Consider the following 26,670-nt stretch of genomic DNA (forward strand, 5'->3'; position numbering starts at 1 on the left):
TGATGTCAGAACCCACTAGCACCATTACCCCCCTGAATGTTTTTATACCCATTCTCCCCTGGTGTGGGTAACACCATTTCAGTTGCCCCTCAACACAAATGCATTTGATGGGTAAACGCCATATTTTTCTGTGAAACAAGAAAAAAATCACTTCTTCATGTATGTTCTTAACTGATTTACCATTGGTGTGGCAATAGGGGCTGCAGGGGTTGTGACTTCACCAGGGCCCCTGGAAATGAGGCATCGCATTGGCCACCCTCTGGTCGCTGTATTAGTTCTGTAGAAAGAATAGATCTGATCATTAACATGCTATTCCTTCCCCTGTGCTTACACCTCTCCCACAGTGGCCGTCCTTGGAAAGTTGATTTTGGTGGTCTGTAATTCGCACTGGGGGCCATGACTCAGAGAAATTCAAGATAAAAAGTGACCAAGCTACAAACTACTCGTCTAGTAAATGTTAAATTAAGTACAGCCTGAGCCTTCTTCTAAGTACCCCCTACCCCACAGCATGTGTGCCCCATGTCGGGAGCCTAGATACGAGAACACCTTTCATTTTGTATTGTTTTTTTTTTTTTTTCCTGCAGCTGAGGGGAGCAAATTCTCTTTATTTTACGCTTGTTTTGTTTTTACCATGTGATTTAGAGGGTCACATTAACCACTCATCCTTCACACTTGTCATGTAATTCTCTTTTGCATCTCTTCTAAATGTTTTTCCTTCCCCTTTGGCAAATTGGACTCCAATTACATTTGTTTATGTGAGGCGTGCAAATTGGGTTAAGCTCTGTCCCAGGGCAGGTCAGCCAGATCCAATCTGCAGGACACAAGAGCACATCCTGTCCGGGGGTTTGTTTTGTATTCAACTAATGATAACATTGCCTAATAGTGGCATGGGAGAAGGCAAGGCTATTGATGAGAAGTTTAGGTGCAGAAAATGTAAATTAATTGTATCAATAAAAAAACTTTGAAGGTGCGCACACGTCTGATTTTATGCCTGATTGTCGTTCAAACCGGACGTTTGAACGACTTGTCATTCAGACTCCTTGTACACACAGACAACAAAATGTTTGAAATGCTAATTACAGCTAATTTAAATGTTGTTTTTTTTTTTGTTTTTTTTTGACTGGTCAATGGACTGGATACAACAATGGACCAGATCAAAAGACTGATCAAATTACTTGTTGCTTGAATGTCTATTATGCTGGGTACACACGGTAAGATTTTCCATGCGATTTTGCAACCCAATCGTTTTTGCGGCACGATTCTGCACTCGATTCAGTGCTAGATTCTCATATCTTCTTTTGTTTTTCTTATCTTTTTCCATTCACTGCTATGAGAAATCGAGCGCGGAAACGATCGGGGGCAATATCGGAAATGACAGATTTTAACAATCGGATCCATCTATTGCACGGTAAATTGTACCGTGTGTATTAGGCATAAGTGTCAAAGTAACAAACTTTCAAACAAGTGATTTGTACACATGTACAAACCTAACTGTCGTTTGAATGACGGGTAGTTCATGGATTTGCCAAGCGGAGCAGTCAAAACTGCTGCTATCAGTTTAACGATCAAACGTACACGCCAAACTGTCGGCCAAACGACCGGTTTGAACTACAAGTTGTTCAGAAATATCGGACATGTGTACGTAAAAGGTACCCGAGGTGAGCGATATATGGAGGCTGCCATTTTTCTTTTCTTTTAAACAATACCAGTTGCCTGGCAGCCATTGCTGATCTCTCTGGTCAGTAGTGTCTGAATCACACACCTGAAACAAGCATACATCCTCCGTATGTTTCTCTCCTCGGTTCCTTTTAAACATGGATTAAGCACTTGCCAGTATTTGCATGAAATCAGGAATTAAACATTCTCACCTTTTTTAACTTTTAGGGTTTCAAAGCCAGACAGTGTCATCTTTCCATTATCAAACTGGAAGCCGAATAATAAGCCCAGTAAGGTAGAAGAAGCGGGCCCAGAGGTGAATCACGTGTATGAGGTAAGAGCCGCGTTTAGTGCTTCATTAGTAAGCTAATGATGTGTGAGATGTTTGCACTGATGTAAGCTGCACATTACTGACCTGTCTATTTATTGCCTGTGTTATTAGCTGGCCAACCTCGGCCCAAGCTCCATCAGCCACGGCACCCTGACTCTGAGCTGTCCACGAGTTCATAATAAACAGCTTGTGATGTATGTCATGAACTACACTGTCCAAGGATTGCTAAACTGCAACACCAGCCAGCCTGTTAATCCACATCAGCTGCAGGTAAGAAATATTAACGCAAACCTGAACTGAAAAATTAAAGTCAAAATAAACCTATGTACGCCATACTTGCTTCCTGTGTAGTCTGCTCATCAATCTTTCTCCTCTCCCACGGCCTGTATGCCCACTGTGATTGAGAGAATTCTCTGTTCTCCATTTTAAAAATGGTGATGACCCTGTAACAGCTTCCGGGTGAACACAGTTAGAGGAACTCCAGTGGAAATAATGTTATCCACTTCGCATCCAGACCTTGTTTCCCACTTATGGACCAGAGCGGTTTTGACAGTTTAGCATTGTCCTTATTTAAAAGGGCACTACAGCGGAAAAAAAAGGTGTAAAATTTAAAATATGTGCAAACATATACAAATAAGTAAATTTTTTCCAGAGTAATATGAGCCATAAATTACTTTTCTCCTATGTTGTTGTCACAGTAGGTAGTAGAAATCTGACAGAAGTGACAGGTTTTGGACTAGTCCATCTCTTTATAGGGGATTCTCAGGGATATATTTTCAAACGCACTTAGGGACTCTGTCCTACTGCCAAAAAACTGTGTAGCGAGCAGGGAAGCTGGCCAGCATCATTGTTTAAAGAGAACCCGAGGTGTGTTTAAAGAATGTTATCTGCCTATACAGCCCAGCCTCTGTTGCTATCCCAAACCCCACTAAGGTCCCCCTGCACTCTGCAATCCCTCATAAATCACAGCCATGCTGTGAGGCTGTGTTTACATCTGTAGTGTCAGTCTCAGCTGCTCCCCCGCCTCCTGCATAGCTCCGGTCCCTGCCCCCATCCCTTCCCTCCAATCAGCAGGGGATGCAGGCGGGGACTGGAGTTCTGCAGGAGGCGGGGAGAGCAGCAGACTGACACTATAGAGATAAACACAGCCAGCTCTGACAAGCTGTTTGTCTGCAGCGTGGCTGTGATTTATGAGGGAGTGCAGGGGGACCTTAGGGGGGTTTGGGATAGCAACAGAGGCTGGGCTGTATAGGCAGATCCAGCCTCTGTATGCAGATAATAATCTTCAAACCCACCTCGGGTTCTCTTTAAATCCATTTTAGGGAATATCTTTATAAAGAATAAAAGCCTTGCTGAGAATCCCCTATGAAGAGATGGACTAGTCCAAAACCTGTCACTTCTGTCAGATTTCTACCTACAGTAAGTGACAGCATTATAGGAGAAAAGTAATTTATGGCTCATTTTACTCTGGGAAAAAATGTACTTCTTATTTGTATGTTTGCGCATATTTTAAATTTTACAGTTTTTCGCTGTAGTGCCCCTTTAATCAGAAATAACTTTATCCCTACTTATGACACAGAAATGAAATATATTGGTTTTTTTTTCCAGACAAACTAGGCTTTCATTGTATGCCATTTTTTCCCTCAAACAATTTTTTCTATGAATTTTAATGGGAAAACCAGGAAAAAAATAGAAAAAACACATTTTCTCAGTTTTACCAATTCCAGATTAAAATTCCTGACAGGACAAGAGCGGGCAGCACAGAGCAGGGTTAAATACAGAGGGTCTCTAGTACCACATTGAGTCGGAAGCTTTACATGCCTGGGGAGGGTCCTAAGTGGATTAGGGCCCTCTGAAAGTGTGTACACCGTATTACCTGTACTGCCCTTTTTATCCAAAAATAAGACTTCTATATTTTCCACTGAGAGCATCCCTGTTTGCTTTGTTTGCACTCTGAGTGCACACAGGTGGTGGAGTGGGAAAGGATTTACATCAGAGGAAGAATGTACCTGCGTTGTGAACTACTACTAATATATTGCCTATCTGGATATTAGGATTTATCCTAACACAGCTGCAATCTCATTCATCATGCTGAAGTGGGGCGCCACAGTATCTACTGTATAAAAATAAATGCTACTCTAGATTAAAAAACAAATTTTGTTTGGCTACTCTTACCGCTTATCACAAAACTTAAATTATGTTCCTGTCACAATTTATGGTGAAGATTTTTGATTCTGAAATAATGCTACCGTGTGTATTTTTCACTATGAACTGAGAAAATAAACATATTTTTAATGGTAAAAATCAATCTCATTAGCTCAGGAAGCATACATTCCCGTTCACCAATTAGTGCTGCATCAGATAGTGCCAGAAATGCGCACAGGAGCAAGCCCAATCCTGCACTGCTTCTGCTACAAGATTTATATCTACTGACTCGTGGCTTAGATTAAGTCACAGAGGACGTAGATATACTGTAGTGGTGGATAAAGCGGTTATATAAGAAGAGTGCTTAATTTTTACAAATCTATATATAGTCAGTGTTTGCTCATTGTAAAATCTTTCCTCTGTCTGATTTACATTGACATTTATCACATGGTGAAATTTTTACTGCTGGCAGGTGATGTCACTAGGAGATGCTGCTTGCTTTTTTGGCAGTTGTAAACAGCTGTTATTTCCCACAGTGCAACAAGGCTCCCACTGTGTGATGTCAGTACCTCAGTGCTGTGAGGCATGGACATCCCACTGTGGGAGGAGTTTTACCACAAAATCAGCCATACAGAGCCCCCTTATGATCCTTTTGAGAAAAGGAATAGATTTCTCATGGGAAAGGGGGTATCAGCTACCTATTGGGATGAAGTTCAATTCTTGGTTACGGTTTCTCTTTAAACTGTAATATCACCCACTTGAGCCATAGGGAAACATGGACATTACCTTCCACATCAGTTGTCCTTTCAGTTATAACTGACAGCAACTGATATATTTCTGTTCTGACAAAATGTTGTCAGAACTGGAAGGGATCATTACAAGAAAATGGTGGGCTTCCAAGAGGAACTGACTAGGTAAGTATGTAATATTCATTTCCAGGTACGTCATGTGTTTGTTTTTAAATTTTACTCGGTTCAAGTTATATTTAAGATTTATTTTATTTTTTATAGCATTACTTTTTTTATTTTTATTTTTTATTTTTTTTTACAATTGATGTTCTTCATGTCTCCCTTCTGCAGTATTCAACAGAGCATGATCCAAGCTTTACCGGGCACCATGTGGAACGAAGAGACACCTCCAAGCTCCATGCTGGTGGATCACATGTCCTGGTGAGACTTCTGAGTCATGATTGGGGAATCTTGGACCTGAATCTGAGTACTTTGGCAGAGCTCCTTGTTTGCCCATCTCTTGGCCTGTTTAGGCCTTCAGGCTTCACAGGCTGAGAAATGCTCCACAGAAATGACTCACCGATTTAATGTGGCCAGAACAAACACTCATCATTTTATTTCAGACACCAGTGTGATTATGTGGTTGTGTCATGACAGACTAAAACGGATTTATCCTGAATATCTAACATTCGAGTTGTGCTGCCAAGAAACTGTTGCTTTGTACACACATGCATCACTTTTAAGCAGCTTCTGAAGTGGGCAGAGTGAATGCAGCCTAATATGGCAGCATCATTGCTGTTTTTAATGATGGTGAAGGTCCTCACAACTGCAGTATAAGCCATTGGTAGGTTAATTTTGCTGCCTAGCGGTGTCAGTTTTACTTCGTAAAATACATGTTCTCAAGATCAGTTCAGCCTGTCAAATTTTTAAAATGTGGCTTTAAGTGGAACTGTTGTAAAAACTTCCCTTTTGCTCCAACAGATTAGCTATGTCACATCATAAGAACAATGAGGAACATACTTTAAGTAAAAAAAGAAAAAATTACCTGAAAAAGTTAATGTTCTTAGCCCCCTTGCCGTATTTTTTTTTTTTTTTTTAAATTCATGTAGCTAGCCTAGCGCTAGCTACATGATAGCTGCTGACAAGCGGCATCCCCCTACCTATTTCGATCACCGCCGGCGATCTTCCCAAGCAGGAAATCCCGTTCAGAACGGGATTTCCTGCTCGGCTTCCCCGTCGCCATGGCGACAGGGCGGGATGGCATCATGGACGTCAGAGGGAATCCCAATCCACCCCTCAGCGCTGCCTGGCACTGATTGGCCAGGCTGCGCAAGGGGTCTGGAGGGGGGGGGGGGGGTGCGGTGGGTAGCGGCAGCGATCGAGATATGCACCCAGCTAGCAAAGTGCTAGCTTCGTGCAATAAAAAAAAATTGTGAAAATCGGCCCAGCGGGGCCTGAGAAATCCTCCTGCGCAGGTTACCCCGAGCTGAGCTCGGGATAACCTGCAAGGAGGTTAAATAGACAAAATTTTCAGCCTTATTTCTTCTATCCTATAAGTTCCTAAACCTGTTCTAATATGGTCTGTCTTACTGCAGCCTTTCCTAGTTGCACAGTGGCTGTATTATCTCTGTTCTCTAATCATCTTTCCTTTGCCAGCTTTGTCGGCTCAGGCAGGAATGTGTTGCTCTGCTGTGATGGGTAGAAGTTATACACACCCTCTCCATGCCCCCTCCAGGCTCTGTATGAGTCAAACTGAGCTCCTCTCAGCCTCTTACATGCTGGTTAGCAGCCATGTTTTTTGTTTGTAAACACTGCCTAAAACTGGCAATTACAGGCCAGGATTGCAGCAGGGAGTGGCAGAAACAGCAAAGAGGGGCCCAGGAGAACATAATGAATAGAATGGTACGCTTTTTATTGTAAGAATTTTAGAGTACAGATTCTCTTTAAGCTGGCCATACATCACTCAATATACTGTATGGCCAGACTGACCAAGTGAAAGTGTGTTGTCTTCAACACGCCGCCCCTCAACCCACCCTCCACCCGTGCCCATGCTCGGTGTTCTAAAGTCACACCTCTCCACCGGCACGACTCTTGGCCTCATTCATTGTTTGGCCCCACCAAGAGCACGTGTAGTGATGTCAGACACCCACCAGTGTCACGTGGAACAGGCAATAACTGACAGCAGACACCAGAGGAGACCAGGAGTTGTCGGTGGAGAGGTGATACTTTACACTGCAAATTGGGGGGGGGGGGGGCACACAACCACTGGGAATTGCGTTGGTTGGTGCAATATTGGACACAATCACCGCTGCACACCCGATTGAACTCTTGCAAAAGTGTTTTTTTTTTTTTGTTTTTTTTTTTATATTCCTGATCGATCCATTCCACTGATCTTGGCCAGATAACGATTGATCAGGCAGCCATGTTGTAGAACACATTCTCTTCCTTTTCAATAAAATTGTTGAGTTGAATGTGACACAATATTGAGTTATGTATGGGCTCCCTTGTGTTGGGAACCGTGAACAGGCAAACTGACTGACAAATCACTAGATTGCTGTTTGTTACTGAGGGAGAGAACACTGAAGCAAACCTAGCAGGGATATTCTGTTTGCCTGCCTCAGTGGTTGTAAGGAAAAGAGATCATTTTCCTGACAAGCCTTTATGAATGATTTGCATATAATCAGGCAGTGGCTCTTTCCCAGCACTACTGCACTGTGATCTTTGGGGCGGCCGGTGGGCAGGCAGGCAAACTTCCCTCTTAGAATACTGCAGCCTATAGAGATTGGCAGTACTGGAAATGACCAGGTACTGCAATAGTGATTTTACAATGGCTATGATGAGCTTCTGCAAATACAGAAACAAGATTTTGAAATAAATGCTTATAAAGGCCTTGGCAAACGTTTGTCTGGAGTGGGACTTTAAAGAGATCCCATGCAATAAAAATAAAGATAAAGATGCTGCCATATTTTATACCTCCGTGGCAGTCTCCCTGATCTTGTGTCTCAAATACTGTTAGCCATAGACTCTGAACCAGCATACTGGTGCTCTGACTTAAGTCTCATTGGATTAGTCACATGCCATAAGATCGGTAGGACTACCAGGCTGGCTAAAAAAAAAGAGCTCTACTTACCCGGGGCTTCCTCCAGCCCCTATCAGCCGCTATGTCTTTCGCCGCAGCTCTGGAGTTCCAGGAACCCCTCAGTTTCAAAAGCTGACCTCGCTGGTCTGTCTATAGGTTTGCTTATACTGTGCCTGCACCACAAGATGTCACTGTGTGTAAAATAGGATGATTATCTTTATTGAATTGTTGTTTCCTGTATTCTTTCTATGTTCCTCTCTGCTCTAAATAGTGTGTGTGTGTGTGTGTGTTTTTAATCTCTGCATGTTTTTCTTCGGTAAAGAGTTCTAACTTGTTATACTGGGTGCCTATCTGCATGTACAGACCACTCCTCTCCATCAAATACAATACTGTACCTTTCAGTATACGTCTTTCAAATTATTTGACAAATACTGATGGATCTGGTTCTGCATAATATAAAATCCACCCATGTATCTAGTGGATTATGATCCTTGTGTTTAATGTCACTGTTTTGAATCTATGCTTTTGCAGAAATGTAATCGCCACCATGAGGACTGCTTCCACTTTCGCTGTGATGTCGGCCCCCTGGAAAAGCAGCAGCGGGCTATTCTGAAAGTTAGTTTCCTCATCTGGGGCGACACTTTTATGCAGGTAATTTAGCTTATTTGGCTTGCCTGTCTGTGTGCTGTGTACATCGCTTTAGGAGTTTAGCGAAGTTGTTTTTTTTTTTTGTTTTGTTTTTTTTTTGTTCTTACAACCTTTAGAAAAGGAAGTCTTGGTTTTAATATGCAGCACTACAGGAGTCTTATTGGACCCCTCAATGATGCATATAGTTTCCAGCTAAAGCTTTTTATGCACGCTAGATAGTCCTTGGCTGCTTAGGGCCACCCCTGCCCCCACCATACATTGATGCAAAATCCGTGCTTCCAGATCATCTCCTCTGAGCATAGACCAGTCTACCTACCCATCTCGCTCCATGCCGCATGTGTCCTTCAGTGCCCTCTATAGCTACAGGGCAAGTAGCTAGCCTGGAAGTTACTAATTGTACAGAATTGGACTCGAAGTGTCACCTGAGGGATTAAGTCCTGAGTCCAGCGGGCAACAGTACATGCCTTTGGAAAGCTGAAGTATGTGCTTATTCAAGAAACCCTGGACCGTGTTGTAATTGGCTAAATGATATGACCAAACAGAGCCTTCTGTTGCACTTGTTTTATAACTTGTGCCTTTTGACTGGATGGTACATCTAAAAAAAAAGCGCAACAAAAATAGGTGCCCAGTGAACTGCAGATAGCCGAATTTTGCCTGCTTTCTAGTGGGCAACCTTCTACTTTTTTTTATTTTTTTTTTTATTGTCGTTAGGAGGATTATTACTAGTTGCCCACTATGGGCAATTAGTTGGGGTGGGAAGTTATTGCCTGCCATTTTATTGATTGCCCACCAGGGGGAGGGTTTGTGTGAGAGTAGGGAGAGGTCAGGTCATAGTGAAATAATGGCAAATATTACCAATATTTCACTATATGAATTAGAGACACTTAAGCCAACAACCACAACAACAAAAAAAATCAGTTTTACTCACCTAGGGCATCATAACTGCGAGGGCACGGGACAGCTGCAAAACCGCTCCTTCACGACCGCCTTCAATGAGTCCTCGTCCACCCCCAACCACCTCTCGTTGGGAGTCCCCCAAGGTTCGGTCCTTGGCCCCCTACTGTTCACCCTATACACATCCTCCATTGGCAAGGTTATCTCCTCCATGGGTTTTAACTATCCTCTGTATGCAGATGACACCCAGATCTACCTCCACACCCCTGACATATCCACCACTACCGTGGACAAAGTCTCCTCCTTCCTATTAGCCATCTCCTCCTGGATATCCGCTAGGTTCCTGAAACTAAATCTAGACAAAACGGAATTTATCATCTTCCCACCCCGGCCATCCATGAACCTCCCAGATGTGCATGTCACTGTTAACCACACTACCATTCGCCCTACCTCTCAAGCCCGCTGTCTGGGTGTCACCCTGGACTCCGCACTCTCCTTCACTCCCCACATCCAAAACCTCACAAAGTTCTGCAACTTCCACCTTTGTAACATCTGTAAGATTCGCCCTTTCCTGACCTCTGCCACCACCAAACTCCTCATCCATGCCCTCATAATGTCCCACCTTGACTACTGCAATGCCCTTCTGTCTGGTCTCCCTATGACCCGAACAGCCCCACTGCAGTCCATCATGAATGCGGCAGCCAGAATTATCCACTGCTCCCATCGCTCCACCACGGCAGATCCCCTCCTAGAATTCCTCCACTGGCTTCCTATCCAGTCCAGAATCAGATTCAAGATGCTGTGTCTGACCTACAAATCTGTCCATAAAACCTGTCCAACCTACATTTCTGATCTTACTCAGAGGTACACACCTAGCCGCTCACTCCACTCTTCCAATGAACTTCGCCTAACCGCCCCCCGCATCGACCAGTCCCATGCACACCTCCAGGACTTCTCAAGAGCTGCTCCAACACTATGGAACTCCCTACCTCCACCCATTAGGGCAGCCCCCTCCTTCAACATCTTCAAGAAAGCCCTCTACTCACCTTTTCACTCTGGCCTACTAACCCTCACAAGTGCTCTAAACCTACAGCTGAACTCTGGTCCCCTACCTTTCGTGTCCCTACCTCTCCCTCTAGATTGTAAGCCTTTGGGCAGGGTCCTCCTCCTTTTGTGTCCTACCTGATCATGCACCTCCATTACTGTGAACCTATGCTATGCATCTGGGTGAACCTAACTTGCCTAATCTCCATGCTCCCCTCCAGTGACTAAGCATTACCTTGTACTCATACTGTGCTGCATGATCTGGTCTTTCTTGTATTCCTGTATTGTCATATTGCTGTATGTCACCCCTAAATATTGTCTGTAACCTAAACTAATGTTCAGCGCTGCGTAATATGTTGGCGCTTTAGAAGTACAATAAATAAATAAATAAGGGGCTGGTAGAAGCCCTGGGTGAGTAAAACTGGTTTTATTTTGTAGGCTTAAAGTTGATCCAAGATGACAAACTATAACAAGTAACTTACTTGTCTATAGATCTTATGTTAAGTTTAGATGGTGTACACAGCTGCAAACAGCTTCAAAAGTTTGATGATTTATTCCTGTGATAGAATGAGGGCAGCCATGTTCTGTTTGTCACATTGTTACAGGCTGAGGGCTGGAGATGCTATCAGCTTGCCTGTGTGTAAATTCAGTCCCCTCTCCTCCTCCCTCCTCCCCTCTGCCTCTGAAATCAATGGCTAGTAACCTCCTCCTGCCCAGACTGAGCTCTTATAAGCCCTTGGTACAGTGCCAAGGCACACAAGGAGCTGTGGGCGAGGCTTGTCTAGTTTATAGGGAATTAGAGTATTAAAACAAAAGTATTTGGCTTGAGGAATGTCCTATAAACTATATGAAAGGAACACAATTATGCAATGAGTAAAAGTTGAACTCTGATCCACGGATCCCTTTTTAGTAAAATATTGGTAAATTTACAGAAGTTCTACTACCACTTTTATGTGCCCTTAAAGGATACCCTAGGTGACGTGTATGTACAGTGCCAAACACACTAATAACGATGCTGTTCCTTTTTTTTTTTTTTTTTTTTCCCCTCTCTGCCTGAAAAGTTTAAAAATCGGGTATGTAAGTGGCAGTTTCTGTCTGAGTCAGACTACAGTGTACCCTCAGTGATTAAAAAGAGTCAAACACTTTCCTAACAGAAAATGGCTTCTCAGAGCAGGAAAGTGATAAAAAGGGTCAATGGTTCATAGATTTTTAGCTCTGGCATACTTCGATGAATGTGTCTTTATGCAGAAACAGTACAAAATCAACTACCTAAAGACCGCCCCACGCCAATGGGCGTGGACACGGCGGCAGCCCCAGGACCGCCTAACGCCAATTGGCGTCAAGTCCTGGGGCTCTGATTGGCATGAGATCGCCCTCGCATCTCCTACTCGGGGGGGCTGAGCTCCGCCCCCTCTTCAGTCTCCGAGTGGCAATTGGCGCTCGGTGGACTGTTAGACGGTGTGATCGTCGTCTATTTCCCTTTACAACGATTGGCAGCAGCGCTGTACTGGAGACAGCCATGTGACACGGCTGTCCCCTCCTGAAGCTGGGGAGTGATCGGCTGTCATAGGCTGAAGCCTATGACAGCTGATCACCCTGACTGGCTGGCGGGGGGAGGGAGCAGGGGAGGGTAAATAAAAAAAAAAATAGCAAAATGTATTAAAAATAAAATAAGTATTTATAAAAAAAAATAAACTGTGGAGCAATCAGATCCCACCAACAGAGAGCTCTGTTGGTGGGGGAAAAGGTGTGTGGGGGGGGTCACTTGTGTGCTATTGTGTGGCCCTGCAGCTTGGCCTTAAAGCTGCAGTGGCCAATTTAGCAATGAGCCTGGTCTTTAGGGGGGTTTAACACTGCAGTCCTCAAGTGGTTATATAGATTTAAATATAAAATTCAACTGTGGGATATCTAAAAAGTAATTTCTAGAAAGAGGAGCATAGATGCAATTGTTTATCCATTTTTTTTTTCCAGTTTTCGCCACACCCAAGTTAGCGCGCAGCATTTTCAAATGTATAAGATCTCAGACCCTTGACCTAGAAAACTGGCACTTAGTGGCAGTCTTTGAAATCCAGATTAGGCCGCATAGATCAGAAATGGGTTTGGAAAGCAATCTGTTCTGATTTTGCCATTTCTGTAAATGTGAAATGGAGCTTTTCTTCCTGAAGTTATTGTGAAGGGAAAAGAGTAATTATTCAGAAAAAGCCTTCCTACTGTTCTAAGCTCTGTACATCACTGTGCGAAATCCAGTGTATGCTTCTTGCACCACCTAGTGGTTGTAAGCATATATTACATATTACGATAAATCACATCTCTGGCCATGGGCCTGCAATTATACAGGAGGACTTTTTAAAAATGTTTACAAGTAAAAGAAAATCTTACTGTAGGGAATCTTACTAATGTGAATAAGTGATTTGTACTCAATTATTTTTCCCTGAACACTTGCATGCAACTTGCCTGTTTTCAGTTTCCATCCACATATCCAGCATACCAGGTTTTATACAATGCAGTTTATGCTGTAGCCATTTAACAGCACAACTAGATGAGTTGGTCATTTTTCTTTTTTCGATCTTCCAGAAAGAGAACCAAGGATTTGCGCTACAGTGTGAAGCGGAGTATCATATTCAGCGACTTCCATACAAAATCCTACCTGCTACATATCCGGGGGGGATACACCAGGTAAGATGGGAATTTGGCAATTTCCCTGCAGCGGTCATAGCGGAAAATGGAACTAAACTCAGAAAAGATTAGCCACAGCAGTATAACCTTTATGGAAAGAAATCTTCATTACTATTTATGGAAATCCTTAAAAAGCCTCCATATCCCTTTCCTTACAGTTGTCCTTTTAAATACTTGGCAATATAACCCATTCTTGCAGCATTACCAGGCCTCTTTCACCCAGGAAGCTGGTTGTATACTTCTCCCCTGCAGTGCCTTGTAGCTTGCCAGCAGAAGCACTTGGTGCTGGGAATGAGCACATATGAACTGGGCATGTGAGTTCACAACCCAGCATGCCCAGGAAAAGTATGTGCTCATTCCTGGAGGTAAAACGGTTTACTGGGCAAAGCACGATTGTGAATTAGTCCAGGCCCGTTCAAATGCCTTTACTTGCAGCAGCTGGCACCCCATCCGACTGGTTCGCAGTTGGTATAGTACATGCTGCAGGAATGGAATGGGGGGGGGGGGGGGTGGAATGAAGGAGTTTAAGAGGTAATAGAGGGAACGCTTTATTGATTTGATTTTATTTAGCGCCAGCATCTTTCATGGTGCTAAATATTGAAATTTTTATGAAGAGTTGAGGTACCCTTTAAAGTGACTCTGTAACACAAAAAAAAGTTCCCTTGGGGGGTACTCACCTTGGTAGGGGGAAGCCTTTAGGGGGTCCCAATGAGACTTCCCCCTCCCCTGTAGCTGCAGGCAGTCCAGCGCTGGCTCCCCCAAAGTGTCCCGGAATCCTCCCTCGACAAGTGCTGATAAGCGCTGATTTACCTTTCCTGGCTCCAGCGGGGGCACTGTTGCGGCAGACCGTATGGAGATGGGCTAAAATACTCTCTCTGGTCCGCTCTACTACTCAGGCGTCTTGCACCTGCACAGTACAGCAGGTCGACAGCGATCGGGTATTACCACCTATTTCTGAGCGTGGGGAATACTGCACCTGTGCTGGCGCCGGGGAGGTAAATATTTACATGTCCGCTGTTCAGAGGGGCACAGCGAGACTGCCGTGGGACACAGGAGGACGGAGGAAGCCTCGATCGGATCCGGAGGCTTCCCCCTACCGAGGTGAGTACCCCCCAGGGGAACCTTTTGTAGTTAGTTTCTTTAAGCTGCTCTATCTGGCAGCTGGTTTTCAATGTAAGGTAAATCAGCCAGATAAGAAAATGTCTAATCCAGTTACTCCTGTAGTACAAAAAAAGTTGTGGCAGTCTATCCTCTATGAGGGGGTGCCCATTAGGAGTTTAAGGAACCACAAAGGCAGCATGTGTTTGACTCCACCCACCTTTTGTAGGGGGCATCCTGCACTACTGTAATAACCAGGGCCAGTTCTAGACTTTTTGCTGCCGAAGACAAACCAGTGAGGATGCACCCCACCCCCCATCCTGATTTGGAATGATCACACAGCACCCAACAAATAACTGCTTCATTTAATGTTCCTTCTCCCTTCTTCTGTGCAAGTCAAATGAAACACTGCTGCTCTCCTGCCTCCCCCTCATCACTCACTGTAAGACTCCTCACACAACACAACAATCTGCTTTCCCCAATTATGACCTCTTCACTTCGCTCGCTCTCCTTTCGCTTCTCCTCCTACTCTGTACTGTGTTTACACTAACAGCATGCAGTCAAACATACTGCCCCTGTAATTCATCTTGCTCATCACGGATTAATCACGAGTAACCACGGTGGTTACTCGTGATTCAAATTGGCTCTAGTTGCTCCATCTGAGCGGGTAGATGCGGCAGGGTTAATTACCCAGAATGCCGCTCTCTGCCCAGCGATTCAACAAGCTCACAAGCGTCTATTGGACGCGTTGCAAGCCTCGCTATGGAGCACTTCCTCCTACTGGCTTGGAGGTAGTGCTCCATAGCGAGGCTTGCAAAGCGTCCATTAGGATGCTTGTGAGCTCGTTGAAACGCTGGAGGGGGGGGGGGGAGCGGAATTCTGGGTAATTAACCCCGCCGTATCTACCCGCTCAGCTGGAGCAATTAGAGCTAATTTGAATCATGAGTAGCCACCGTGGTTACCAGTGATTAATCTGTGATGAGCAAGCCTACCTGTAATCTCTGCACCTGATGCAAGTGTTTACCTTGCTTCATGAGAGAACCTGCCCTGGTAATATTTAGAATGATGCCTTGCATTTCACTTGAATGATGCTGACTTGCCTCTTTTTTTTTTCCCCCCCGTCAGGTGAACACAACCATTCATTGGCTGAAACCTGAGAGCAGTTATGGGGTCCCACTGTGGATTATAATATTGGCCATTTTAATAGGTCTCTTACTACTTGCATTGCTTATATACGTTCTGTATAAGGTAAGTCTTCTATTACATCATAGATCGACTAAATGCTTGGTAATATTATTTTATAGTCTGATACTTTGAATTGGACCTTAACTAAATATAGATCATGTCTGCACAATAATTAGCATTAAAGTGGATCCGAGGTGAACTTTTACTCATTGCATAATTGTGTTCCTTTCCTATTGTTTATAGGGAATTCTACAAGCCAAATTACTTTTTTGTTTTAATACTCTGAAAACCTGTGGTTGTGGCTTGTTTAGTTTATAGGGCATTAGAGAGCCAAGGCATTTTCAGACAGTAGCAAGGGCTCATGGGAGCTCAGTCTGGGCAGGAGGAGGGGGAGGTATTACTAGCCAGAGATTTCAGAGGCAGAGGGTAGGAGGGGGGATTAGGTGTTTTTCACAGGCTGAGTGCTCAAGATGCAAATAAGCCTGCCTCTGTGTAATGTTTACAAACATGGCTGCTGTCATTGTATCACAGGAAGAAATATGAAACTGTTAAAGCTGCAGCTAGATTTGCTGTGTAAACTATCTAAACTTTAGATAAGATATATCTATATCTATCTGTCTGTATATATAGTATAGTATAATCACACATATACACAAGTTACTTGTTATGGTAAGTTTTTCATCTCGGATCCGCTCTAAGGCTTTAATATTAAATCCTGAATTTCATTTTTTTTTTTTTTTATCCCAAGTATAAACATTAATTTAACTCATTGCAGGCTGAAGACTCTTCCCTTCCATCATTCCCTTATAAACAATGCCAGTTGCCTGGCTGTCATGCTGAGCTTTAGGCTTTAGTTGTTTTTGATTGACACCCCTGGAACAAGCCTGCTCATTCTGGTCCAGTAACTTTAAGCAGACCTGAACTTAGAGGAATATGGATACTGACTTACTTATTTCCTTCTAAACAATACCAGTTGCCTGGCTGTGCTACTGATCCTCTGTGTCTAATTTTGATTGGCTAATCACTGTTCATAGTAAAGCCTGTTATCCCTCATACTACATGCAGATTGTGTAGATGAGCTCCCATTACTACAAGGAAATAGTAAAATTAGCCAATCAGAATTGAATGTATGTACCAGGCTCAATACGTTTAGCCACATACCCTGATCATACATGCAGATCATTAGCTGCATGCTTGTTTCAGGTGTGTGATTCACTCTACTGATGCCAGAAAGATTAGCAAGACTGCCAGGGAACTGATCTTATTTTAATGGAAATAAATATAGTTGCCTCCATATCTTACTTCAGGTGTCCTTTAACCATTTCAGCCCGCGGGGATTTTTCACCTTATGCATCGGAGCAATTTTCACCTCCCATTCATTCGCTAATAACTTTATCACTACTTATCACAATTTATTGATCTATATCTTGTTTTTTCCGCCACTAATTAGGCTTTCTGTGGGTGGTAAATTTTGCTAAGAGCCACTTTACCGTAAATGCATTTTAACAGGATTAATAAGAAAAAAATGGAAAAAATTCATTATTTCTCAGTTTTCGGCCTTTATAGCTTTAAAATAATCCATGCTACCATAATTAAAACCTATGTATTTTATTTGCTCGTATGTCTCGGTTATTATACCATTTAAATTTTGTCCCTATCACAATGTATGGCGACAATATTTTATTTGGAAATAAAGGTGCATTGTTTCCGTTTTGCGTTCATCGCTATTTACAAGCTTATAATTTAAAAAATGTTTGTAGTATACCCCCTTCAAATGCATATTTAAAAAGTTCAGACCCTTTGGTAACTATTTATTTTTTTTTTTTTATTTTTTTTTTTATTGTAAATTTTTTTTTTTTCCCATTAATTTTTATTTGGGTAATATTTTGGTGTGGGGCATAAACAGTTAATTTTTAATGTTGTTATCTGTGTAAATTGTAATGTTTAAAATGTGTAGCTGTAGTTTTACTATTTGGCCACAAGATGGCCACCTTAATTTTTGTTTTCCGTTCTTGTACTTCCTGCTAAGCGGAAGTACAAGGGCGATGCGAAACTCTCTCCGGGCAGAAGAACTGAAGCCTCACAGGTGAGCGCTTCGGTTTTTCTGCGGGGGAAAGGGATCGGTGATCGGGAACCATGTTCCCTTTCACTGATCCCAGGGCTACCGGGCGGCACAGCGGGGATGCGGGGGCACGCCCGCGATCACGGGCGGGAGCGCGCCCAAGCGCAGGAGCGCTGCAGAGCTGCCGCCCGGACGTGAGCCTCACGTCCGGGCGGCGGAAATGGTTAAAGTAAGAGGCAGAGAATCCTTGCAGAATCAGGCAACTTTCATTATTTAAATTCACATGCAATTGTGTGCTAAGCACACTAAGACACTAATGAGAAAAGTTCAAAAACCCGTAATTGCAAAAGTATAAATCCATTTATTGCTACATAATCTATAAAAGACAACGCAGTGTGTGCCCCAAAGTGCAAACCCCACATAAAAAAACCCAGGATTCAAGCCCCAACACTACCCACAAGCAATACCCCTGACATGGGAGAGAAACCACCACAGGTAAATCTCCCTGCCTTCTACCCTCAGAGCTCTTATGAGGCAGGCCTGCCTAACAAAGTTCTTGGTGTTGTCAGCAAAGCAACATGCTATATAGCATCTAGCTGGAGAAGTTCATATTATGGCATGTAACACAATTCCTGCATGCAGACTAAAGAAGCAAAACGCTATCCTTCAGTTCACCAATACTGATGAAATTTCTCAGTCTCTCCAATAATGATGGCACAAATACTCATCCAGCACGATCGCTATACACAGCTTAAGCGGCAGGTAACAGTTCATAATTCAAATTTATGGACATGGTGCAGTTGTAATCCAAAATGGGGTAATACTGTTGCTTACCAGCACCCTCCTGGGTGTGCTGTAGTAGTGCTGCAGCAAAGAATCCGGGCTAGGTGGCTGAGTCACCATTCAGAAAGTGAGTCCAGATAGCAACCTGGTTTCCTACCCTGTCAGGGACGTCTCCCTGACACAGGGAAAAGTTGATGTAGAGATGGCTGGGGGACACGCCAAGGCCTCTCCCCTCCTCATGCAGTTCAATAGGACGCTGTAGTCAGCATGAGCTTCCTTGTGACATCACTCACTCTCCTCCTACGGTGGCTCTGCACAACCACAAAGGATTGACGTTTCAGCTGTGAGCCAGCTTTCCTCAGAATCAAAAGCACTTGTACTGCCATCTAGTGGACTTTTATAGCCGGTGCATTGCAGGATTTCAACATCAACTCTTTCCCTGCCTAATTGCTTTCCTATTTTTCCATCAGATGACTCGTTACTGTGCATATTTTTACATTTTTATATTCAATTACATAATAAAAGAATATTTGGGGAGGGAGGATGGGGGGGAGAAGAAAGAGAACCAAAACCCCACATTCTAATCATCCATACTATACCATAATGGTATTTATCGCCAAAAAAGAGACGAGGGCTACAGTTACAGGAACACTTTGGGCTCTATTCATAAAACCTTACCGCAAGTTTTCCGCTCAAAACAGCGGATTTTCCCGTCCATTTAGCAAAGTGAGCATTCATAAAAGCTGTTCCCGCATGAAAATCTACAATCCCCCAGCAGAGCGAGAAATTTCCGCCTTCTCCAGTGTTTTTCTAGATTTATCTAGAAAAAAGTAACAAAATGGCCATTCATAAAGATTAGAGGAAGCGGTATGTGGACGGGAAATACCGCTTCCTCTGATTTTGCGGATTACATACAAGTGAATGGGACAGACCTCCCAGAGAGAGCAGTGCACGGAGGGACTCTGCCGGCTGAAGTGTTTCCGCATGCCTTCCGACAGCTTACCGCCAGCTTTCAGCGGGAGATCTCCGCACTTGCATCGCAGCTTTCAAGATTTCTTTGAATGACCACCCAGAAGTGTAAAATACCGCTGCGGTATTTTCCCTCCAGGAGTTTTCTCGCAACAACTTTTTTATGAATAGAGCCCTTTTAGATTTAAATCAGAATTAAGGCCTTTGGGCACTAAACTATCACATCTATAGATCCACATACATTCCTTCTGGTACAAAATTTTGTCAAAGTCACCCCGCCTGCCACTTATTTGCAATCTATAAATCCCTTTATATTTTAAGCCTTCTGGATTTCCCTGATGAAATTCCTCAAAATGTACTGCCAGGGGACTAGACTGCTCTTTCTTCTTGATATCTTTTACATGCTCCTTAATTCTGGAACCCACGTCTCTCTTTGTTTTGCCTACGTAAATCTTTTCACATGGACATATTATTTGGTATATAACCCTTGTGGTCATACAGTTCATAAAGCTGTTGATTTTATATTCTTCTGTTCCCTGTTAGAAAAGGTATTACCTTGTTGCACGTATCTACACACCTTACAACCAGAGCATCTATACATGCCTTTTAAATTACTGATGCGTGGAGTCGCTGTTTCACTTCTCACCAACATATCGCCAAGATTTTTGCACCTTCTTGCCGTTATTTGTGGTACTTTTCCCACTATTTTGGCTATATCACTATCCAATAACAATACTCCCCAATTTTTATTCAATACTTCACGCATCTGCTGCCAATGGCTTCCATACCTCGTTATTATTCGTGTGACTTCAATGTCACCATTCTTTTCGTTTTAAATAACGGCATGAAGGTGCAAAAATCTTGGCGATATGTTGGTGAGAAGTGAAACAGCGACTCCACGCATCAGTAATTTAAAAGGCATGTATAGATGCTCTGGTTGTAAGGTGTGTAGATACGTGCAACAAGGTAATACCTTTTCTAACAGGGAACAGAAGAATATAAAATCAACAGCTTTATGAACTGTATGACCACAAGGGTTATATACCAAATAATATGTCCATGTGAAAAGATTTACGTAGGCAAAACAAAGAGAGACGTGGGTTCCAGAATTAAGGAGCATGTAAAAGATATCAAGAAGAAAGAGCAGTCTAGTCCCCTGGCAGTACATTTTGAGGAATTTCATCAGGGAAATCCAGAAGGCTTAAAATATAAAGGGATTTATAGATTGCAAATAAGTGGCAGGCGGGGTGACTTTGACAAAATTTTGTACCAGAAGGAATGTATGTGGATCTATAGATGTGATAGTTTAGTGCCCAAAGGCCTTAAAGAGAACCCGAGGTGGCATTGTATTACGTAAGTGGGGCACAGAGGCTGGTTGGGCACACTAACACCAGCCTCTGTTGCCCCATCGTGTGTGTCAAAGACCCCCCTGCTCGCCGCTAAACTCCCCGCAGTGCTGGCGACACGCAGCGCGTCGCCAGCACAATGTTTACTCTATCGCTGTCTGTCAGTGCCGCTCCCACGCCTCCTCCGCATCGCCGCTACCCGCCCTCGTCCCTTCCCTCCAATCAGCGGGAGGGAAGGGACGAGGGCGGGTAGCGGCGATGCAGAGGAGGCGGCGGAGCGGCGCTGACAGACAGCGCTAGAGTAAACATTGTGCTGGCGACACGCTGCGTGTCGCCAGCTCTGCGGGGGTATAGCGGCGAGCAGGGGGGTCTTTGACACACACGATGGGGCAACAGAGGCTGGTGTTAGTGTGCCCAACCAGCCTCTGTGCCCCACTTACGTAATACAAGGCCACCTCGGGTTCTCTTTAATTCTGATTTAAATCTAAAAGTGTTCCTGTAACTGTAGCCCTCGTCTCTTTTTTGGCGATAAATACCATTATGGTATAGTATGGATGATTAGAATGTGGGGTTTTGGTTCTCTTTCTTCTCCCCCCATCCTCCCTCCCCAAATATTCTTTTATTATGTAATTGAATATAAAAATGTAAAAATATGCACAGTAACGAGTCATCTGATGGAAAAATAGGAAAGCAGTTAGGCAGGGAAAGAGTTAATGTTGAAATCCTGCAATGCACCGGCTATAAAAGTCCACTAGATGGCAGTACAAGTGCTTTTGATTCTGAGGAAAGCTGGCTCACAGCTGAAACGTCAATCCTTTGTGGTTGTGCAGAGCCACCGTAGGAGGAGAGTGAGTGATGTCACAAGGAAGCTCATGCTGACTACAGCGTCCTATTGAACTGCATGAGGAGGGGAGAGGCCTTGGCGTGTCCCCCAGCCATCTCTACATCAACTTTTCCCTGTGTCAGGGGTAGGAAACCAGGTTGCTATCTGGACTCACTTTCTGAATGGTGACTCAGCCACCTAGCCCGGATTCTTTGCTGCAGCACTACTACAGCACACCCAGGAGGGTGCTGGTAAGCAACAGTATTACCCCATTTTGGATTACAACTGCACCATGTCCAAAAATTTGAATTATGAACTGTTACCTGCCGCTTAAGCTGTGTATAGCGATCGTGCTGGATGAGTATTTGTGCCATCATTATTGGAGAGACTGAGAAATTTCATCAGTATTGGTGAACTGAATGATAGCGTTTTGCTTCTTTAGTCTGCATGCAGGAATTGTGTTACATGCCATAATATGAACTTCTCCAGCTAGATGCTATATAGCATGTTGCTTTGCTGACAACACCAAGAACTTCATTAGGCAGGCCTGCCTTATAAGAGCTCTGAGGGTAGAAGGCAGGGAGATTTACCTGTGGTGGTTTCTCTCCTATGTCAGGGGTATTGCTTGTGGGTAGTGTTGGGGCTTGAATCCTGGGTCTTTTTATGGGGGGTTTGCACTTTGGGGCACACACTGCGTTGTCTTTTATAGATTATGTAGCAATAAATGGATTTATACTTTTGCAATTACGGGTTTTTGAACTTTTTTCATAACTTTAATTATTTATTAGGGAGTGAAGATGGCGGCCTTTATAGCCCCCTTACTTTGGGTTTCCTGAAACCCGACAGACGTTGTTCTGTATTGCATTCCTTGCCTGTCAATCACAGGAAGCACTCTGGTCAGTTTACAGCCCCCTCTACACCATTCAATTCCAGGCGCGATCGATCAAATTTGATTAGATTGATTAAATCTGACGCGTCCAATCGGGATTCGATTGATCGTGTGATCGATTTGCATTGAAAACTAGCCACAATCGACCACATGATCGAATTACGATAAGACATGTCTGATTTAATCGATCCAATCGAATTCGATTGATCACGCCTGAAATAGAATGGTGTAGAGGGGGGCTTTACAATGCTTAGAGACTTGCAGCTCCCAGGTAGAGAAGGTTAGTTAGCTACTCTGAAGCACTTTAGAGGGCTAGAGCACTATTTTTGTGAGCTCATGTATCCTTTTAAAGAATCTTTAACCTTCTTCATGTGGTTTGTGTCAGAAATCAGTCGTGCCAAGAATTGGTGTTGGCACATACAATTGCTTAGCAGCAGCAGCAGCTTGCAGCAGTTGCACTTTGTATAGCGCCTTTCTCCTGTCGGACTCAACTATCCAGCCAGTGCTGGAAATCTAGATAATACAATAAGCATAAACAAAAGTGACAGGAGTGACCGCAACATAGTAAACATAGTGTTACACTAGACCAGCCTTTCTCAACCTTTCTACCCTGCAGGAACCCTGCAAATAGCTTTTGGATCTCAAGGAACCCCTGCATTTATTTTGCAGGAGGCATAGTCTTTAAAAGTATGTGTGCCACCTATTATAAAGTGCTCTATTATACTTTTACCACTATGGGATAAAATGCCAAGGAACCCCTGCAGAGTACTCAAGGAACCCTGGGGTTCCAGGGAACCCTAGTTGAGAAAGCCTGCACTAGACAGTCTTATCGATCCGACGACCACTGTCGGGATGGTGGGTGCTGGAGGTGGGAGGGCCTGAAGAGCGTTCGAGGTTAAAGAGGAACTCTAGCCTAAACAAACATACTATCATTAAGTTACATTAGTTATGTTAATTAAAATAGGTAATATAATATCTTGCTCACCCGGTTTTAAAAGAACAGGCAAATGTTTGTGATTTCATGAGGGCAGCCATCTTTTTAGTTGAAAGGAGGTGACAGGGAGCATGAGACACAGTTCCAACTGTCCTGTGTCCTGAGCACCTCTCCCAGTTGCTAGGCAACGTGAATAACAGAAGAAATCCCATCATGCTCTGCACAGCATCGGGGGGGGGAAAGCTCAGGCTTTTTTTCTTTGATGGGTGGAGCTTAGCTAAATATGCAGCTAAAAATGATGCTTTGGTAAGAAAAACAAAGTTCTGATGCTGTGAAACTGTTAAAGAAACACCAAGCCTTTTCAGTTCTGCTGAGTAGATTTTTAGTCCAGAGGTTCACTTTAACAGCAGTGGGGGAAAAGGAGTTCCTGTGTTTCAGAGTTCTGGTGGAGATGACCCAAAACCATGAGTTTTCCTCCTCATTATTTTACCACTCTGTAGTAATGTTATCAGGTCAGATATAAACAGTGCTATCTAAAAAATTTTAGGAAGGACAGAGACTTATTTTAACATAATAGAGACAGCAACTGTTTTTTTAACAATGTGTGCTGGTCAACTGCTCTACTGATGCTGCAGTATTTGCTAAGCTATTTACACATTTCACATAACTTCTGCTTGAAACATTTGAGATCTTTTAAGATAAGAGTTTAGGCATTACTGCTGTACAGACGCACTGCTTGCTCTCTGCAGGGCAGTGTATTCTTCTTTAGAGGGAAGGGGAGGACAAGTAGGTTGCCCCACATCACGAACAAGGGCATTGCTCAATGGGGTTCTAGCATAATGTATTAATACTATGCCAGCACAGTTGAGAAACCAACACTTTAGATTTTTTCCTCTGCCAGTATACAGCAAATGTCTAGGATCATTTAGGTTTGTCTCTCTTCTGCAAGATAAGTTGTGGGGCCTCATCACCTACCACTCATTTCAGTCATTGTATACCTACTGTCCTGTGTGCAAAACCGGCAGACATCAAAGGCATTACACTAGAGGAAGTAGGCCATACAACCACAGGGGGCAGCTGGGATTAGGGGAGCCCATCTTCTTGACCCCTCTCCTTCTGATGCAAAGTAAGATTTCTCCCCTCACCCCCCACCTAAGAGCAGGTTGCATAGTACGGTTACTAGTAGATGGACCTTACGATTGTGGAGTTCACAGAGAAGGGGGTTAATATCTGGGGGAGGGGGTGCGATTTTGTATTTATAACCCTGGCAGACATTTTGTGTACAACTGTAAAGCTGTCACCTTCTTTGTTCAGATCAGTACAATGGGGTCTATTCGCAAAACTTCTCAGAAATGACTTCATTACCTATTTGATAAAAGTAACCTTTCACCACATTTACAAGCAAAATAATCACTCAAATGAAGTTGTTCCTAACTTAATTTCAATACTACTTTTCTTACCTCAATTATGTTATATTTTTGCTCTTCGGGAGCTTATAGTAACCTAGATAAGGTGAAAACAGAGGAAAACAGGTGGAAAAATCTTTGAATAGAGCCCATTGAGTTTATGCTTCATTTTGAATCGTACACTAGTGCTATATTAATTTTTATTTTTGTCTGCTTCTAGCTTGGCTTCTTTAAACGCTCCTTGCCATATGGAACTGCTATGGAAAAAGCCGAACTCAAGCCTCAGGCTGCATCAGAGGCCTAGACTGAACATACAGCATCGTCCCTTGCACTGCCAAAGTTTTTTTTTTTTTTTTCTTGAAAGGGGAGGTGAAGAAAAAATTTCGGCTTATTTTTGAAGTTGACACTACGACTGGGAGGGAGGGACGCAAAATGGCACATTTTTCAAAAATTTCTCCTGTGTGCTATGTACAGTCCTGTTACTACAGAGAAAATGTGACTGGATCACTTTGCTTCTACTGAAGGAGAAAGGTCAGTGTTGAGAGCAAAACAATTCCTTTCCCCTCAGGCCGTCCATAGGAAGAATGTAGGTGGAAAATGTCCGGGTTTACCTTAGACTAAACCACTCAATTGGTGCTGGCTCTCACCTGATTTGATTTGGGTTCAGAGAAGACGTTTCATCAGGAGAAGCAGGACTTGGAACGTACCAACCTTTGTAGCCTCCCTCACCGCAAAGCTTCGCCTTCTCTCTCTGCTCCAGATTTGACTGAGACTCTGAACATTGACAAATTTTGGACCCACTTCAAAATCTGGGGGGAGAAACTTTTTACCAAAACTGTTTTAATCTAAGTCGTGTTTCTGAAAGAAAGGTTGTTAACTTATTTGAGCTTCAAGCACATGATAAATGTGTAAATTTTATGCAAAATGTATAGGAATATAGCGGGTGGGGGTGGGGGGATCCTTGTGATAGCTTTATGACCTGGGTTTACTGTGCCCCAAGAGCTGACAGTCTGGTGTGAACATTTATGGTCACAATGTGTACCTCTCCAAATCCTAATCTGGCCAAACCATTTTTTTTAACTGTTTAAATTCTCTTATGAAGTCAATATGTACGTTTTAACAGATTAAGGTAAGCAGTCATCTTTGAGTGCCTGGAGAAGTGTTCAAGTCTGCATATGCAAAACCGTTACTTTGCTACCAAAGCTGGAGCGAATTCTTTCAGGGATGTATTGGTGTAGCACAGTCACTTGAATGCAGACCAGTTTACCGGACGCCTCATGGGAAATTGCCCTACAGTTGCAGGAGCCCAATGCCTGCGGTTTTGTTTTGTTTTTCTTTTTCTAAGTACTATGTACCAAGCACCAAAAACGAGCTTTATAAAATAACTTTGAACATTTCACACCAAATTCACAAGTGCCTTAAACTGTTTTGCGGCTGGGGGGTGGTTTATGTACCTGACTGAGCACTGATCCTGTTACCTGTTTGCAAAAACCTTTCATAATGACCACTGCAATTGCTCAGAAACAGTCAGCTGTACATCTTGGTGCTTTTTGTGTCGCTTGGGATTCTTACCGTAAAGTGTTATAAACACATGAACATAGGGGGCTTTGCTGGTATTTAAAATGTGTTGCAAGTGCAATAATTGTTTGTAACTATTAAATATTTTTTTACTAAGTAATGCATATGAAGTGGAATATGGGGTTGGCTATTTTTTTTTTTTTTATTAATTTTTTTTTTTTTTTTACCACTTGTGTGGCAGAATTTGCACATTGTAATAACAGTTTTGGCTTTCCTATCAGTTTGAGGCACTGGGGGAGGAGCTGGATGATCCCGGGGAATCTGGTAGGAGTGCATGTCAACCAACCCTTGAAATGTATCCTCCAACTTGACTTCCTTCTACTAATCTGTGGAGCTGATCATTTCTCCCAGAAACGTATTCCCTGCAATGAAAATTTGTGAAACAGTACAACTATT

At 43.2% G+C, this 26,670-nt stretch overlaps 1 protein-coding gene across 2 annotated transcripts in view; it reads left to right on the plus strand.

The window, feature by feature from the left end:
- Nucleotides 1–26,379, plus strand: part of ITGA5 (integrin subunit alpha 5) — a 165,553-nt gene extending 139,174 nt beyond the window's left edge. For both annotated transcript variants that reach the window (XM_068267157.1, XM_068267158.1), the window contains exons 24-30: nt 1,885–1,990; nt 2,099–2,257; nt 5,212–5,301; nt 8,471–8,590; nt 13,100–13,201; nt 15,425–15,547; nt 24,917–26,379. In XM_068267157.1, the coding sequence (XP_068123258.1) occupies nt 1,885–1,990; nt 2,099–2,257; nt 5,212–5,301; nt 8,471–8,590; nt 13,100–13,201; nt 15,425–15,547; nt 24,917–25,000 (784 nt within the window). In that variant the 3' untranslated portion in view covers nt 25,001–26,379. The remainder of the gene's footprint in view (nt 1–1,884; nt 1,991–2,098; nt 2,258–5,211; nt 5,302–8,470; nt 8,591–13,099; nt 13,202–15,424; nt 15,548–24,916) is intronic.
- The last annotated feature ends 291 nt before the right edge of the window (nt 26,380–26,670 follow it).

Source organism: Hyperolius riggenbachi, chromosome 2 (assembly GCF_040937935.1).
Source record: "Hyperolius riggenbachi isolate aHypRig1 chromosome 2, aHypRig1.pri, whole genome shotgun sequence".
NCBI lineage: Eukaryota > Metazoa > Chordata > Amphibia > Anura > Hyperoliidae > Hyperolius > Hyperolius riggenbachi.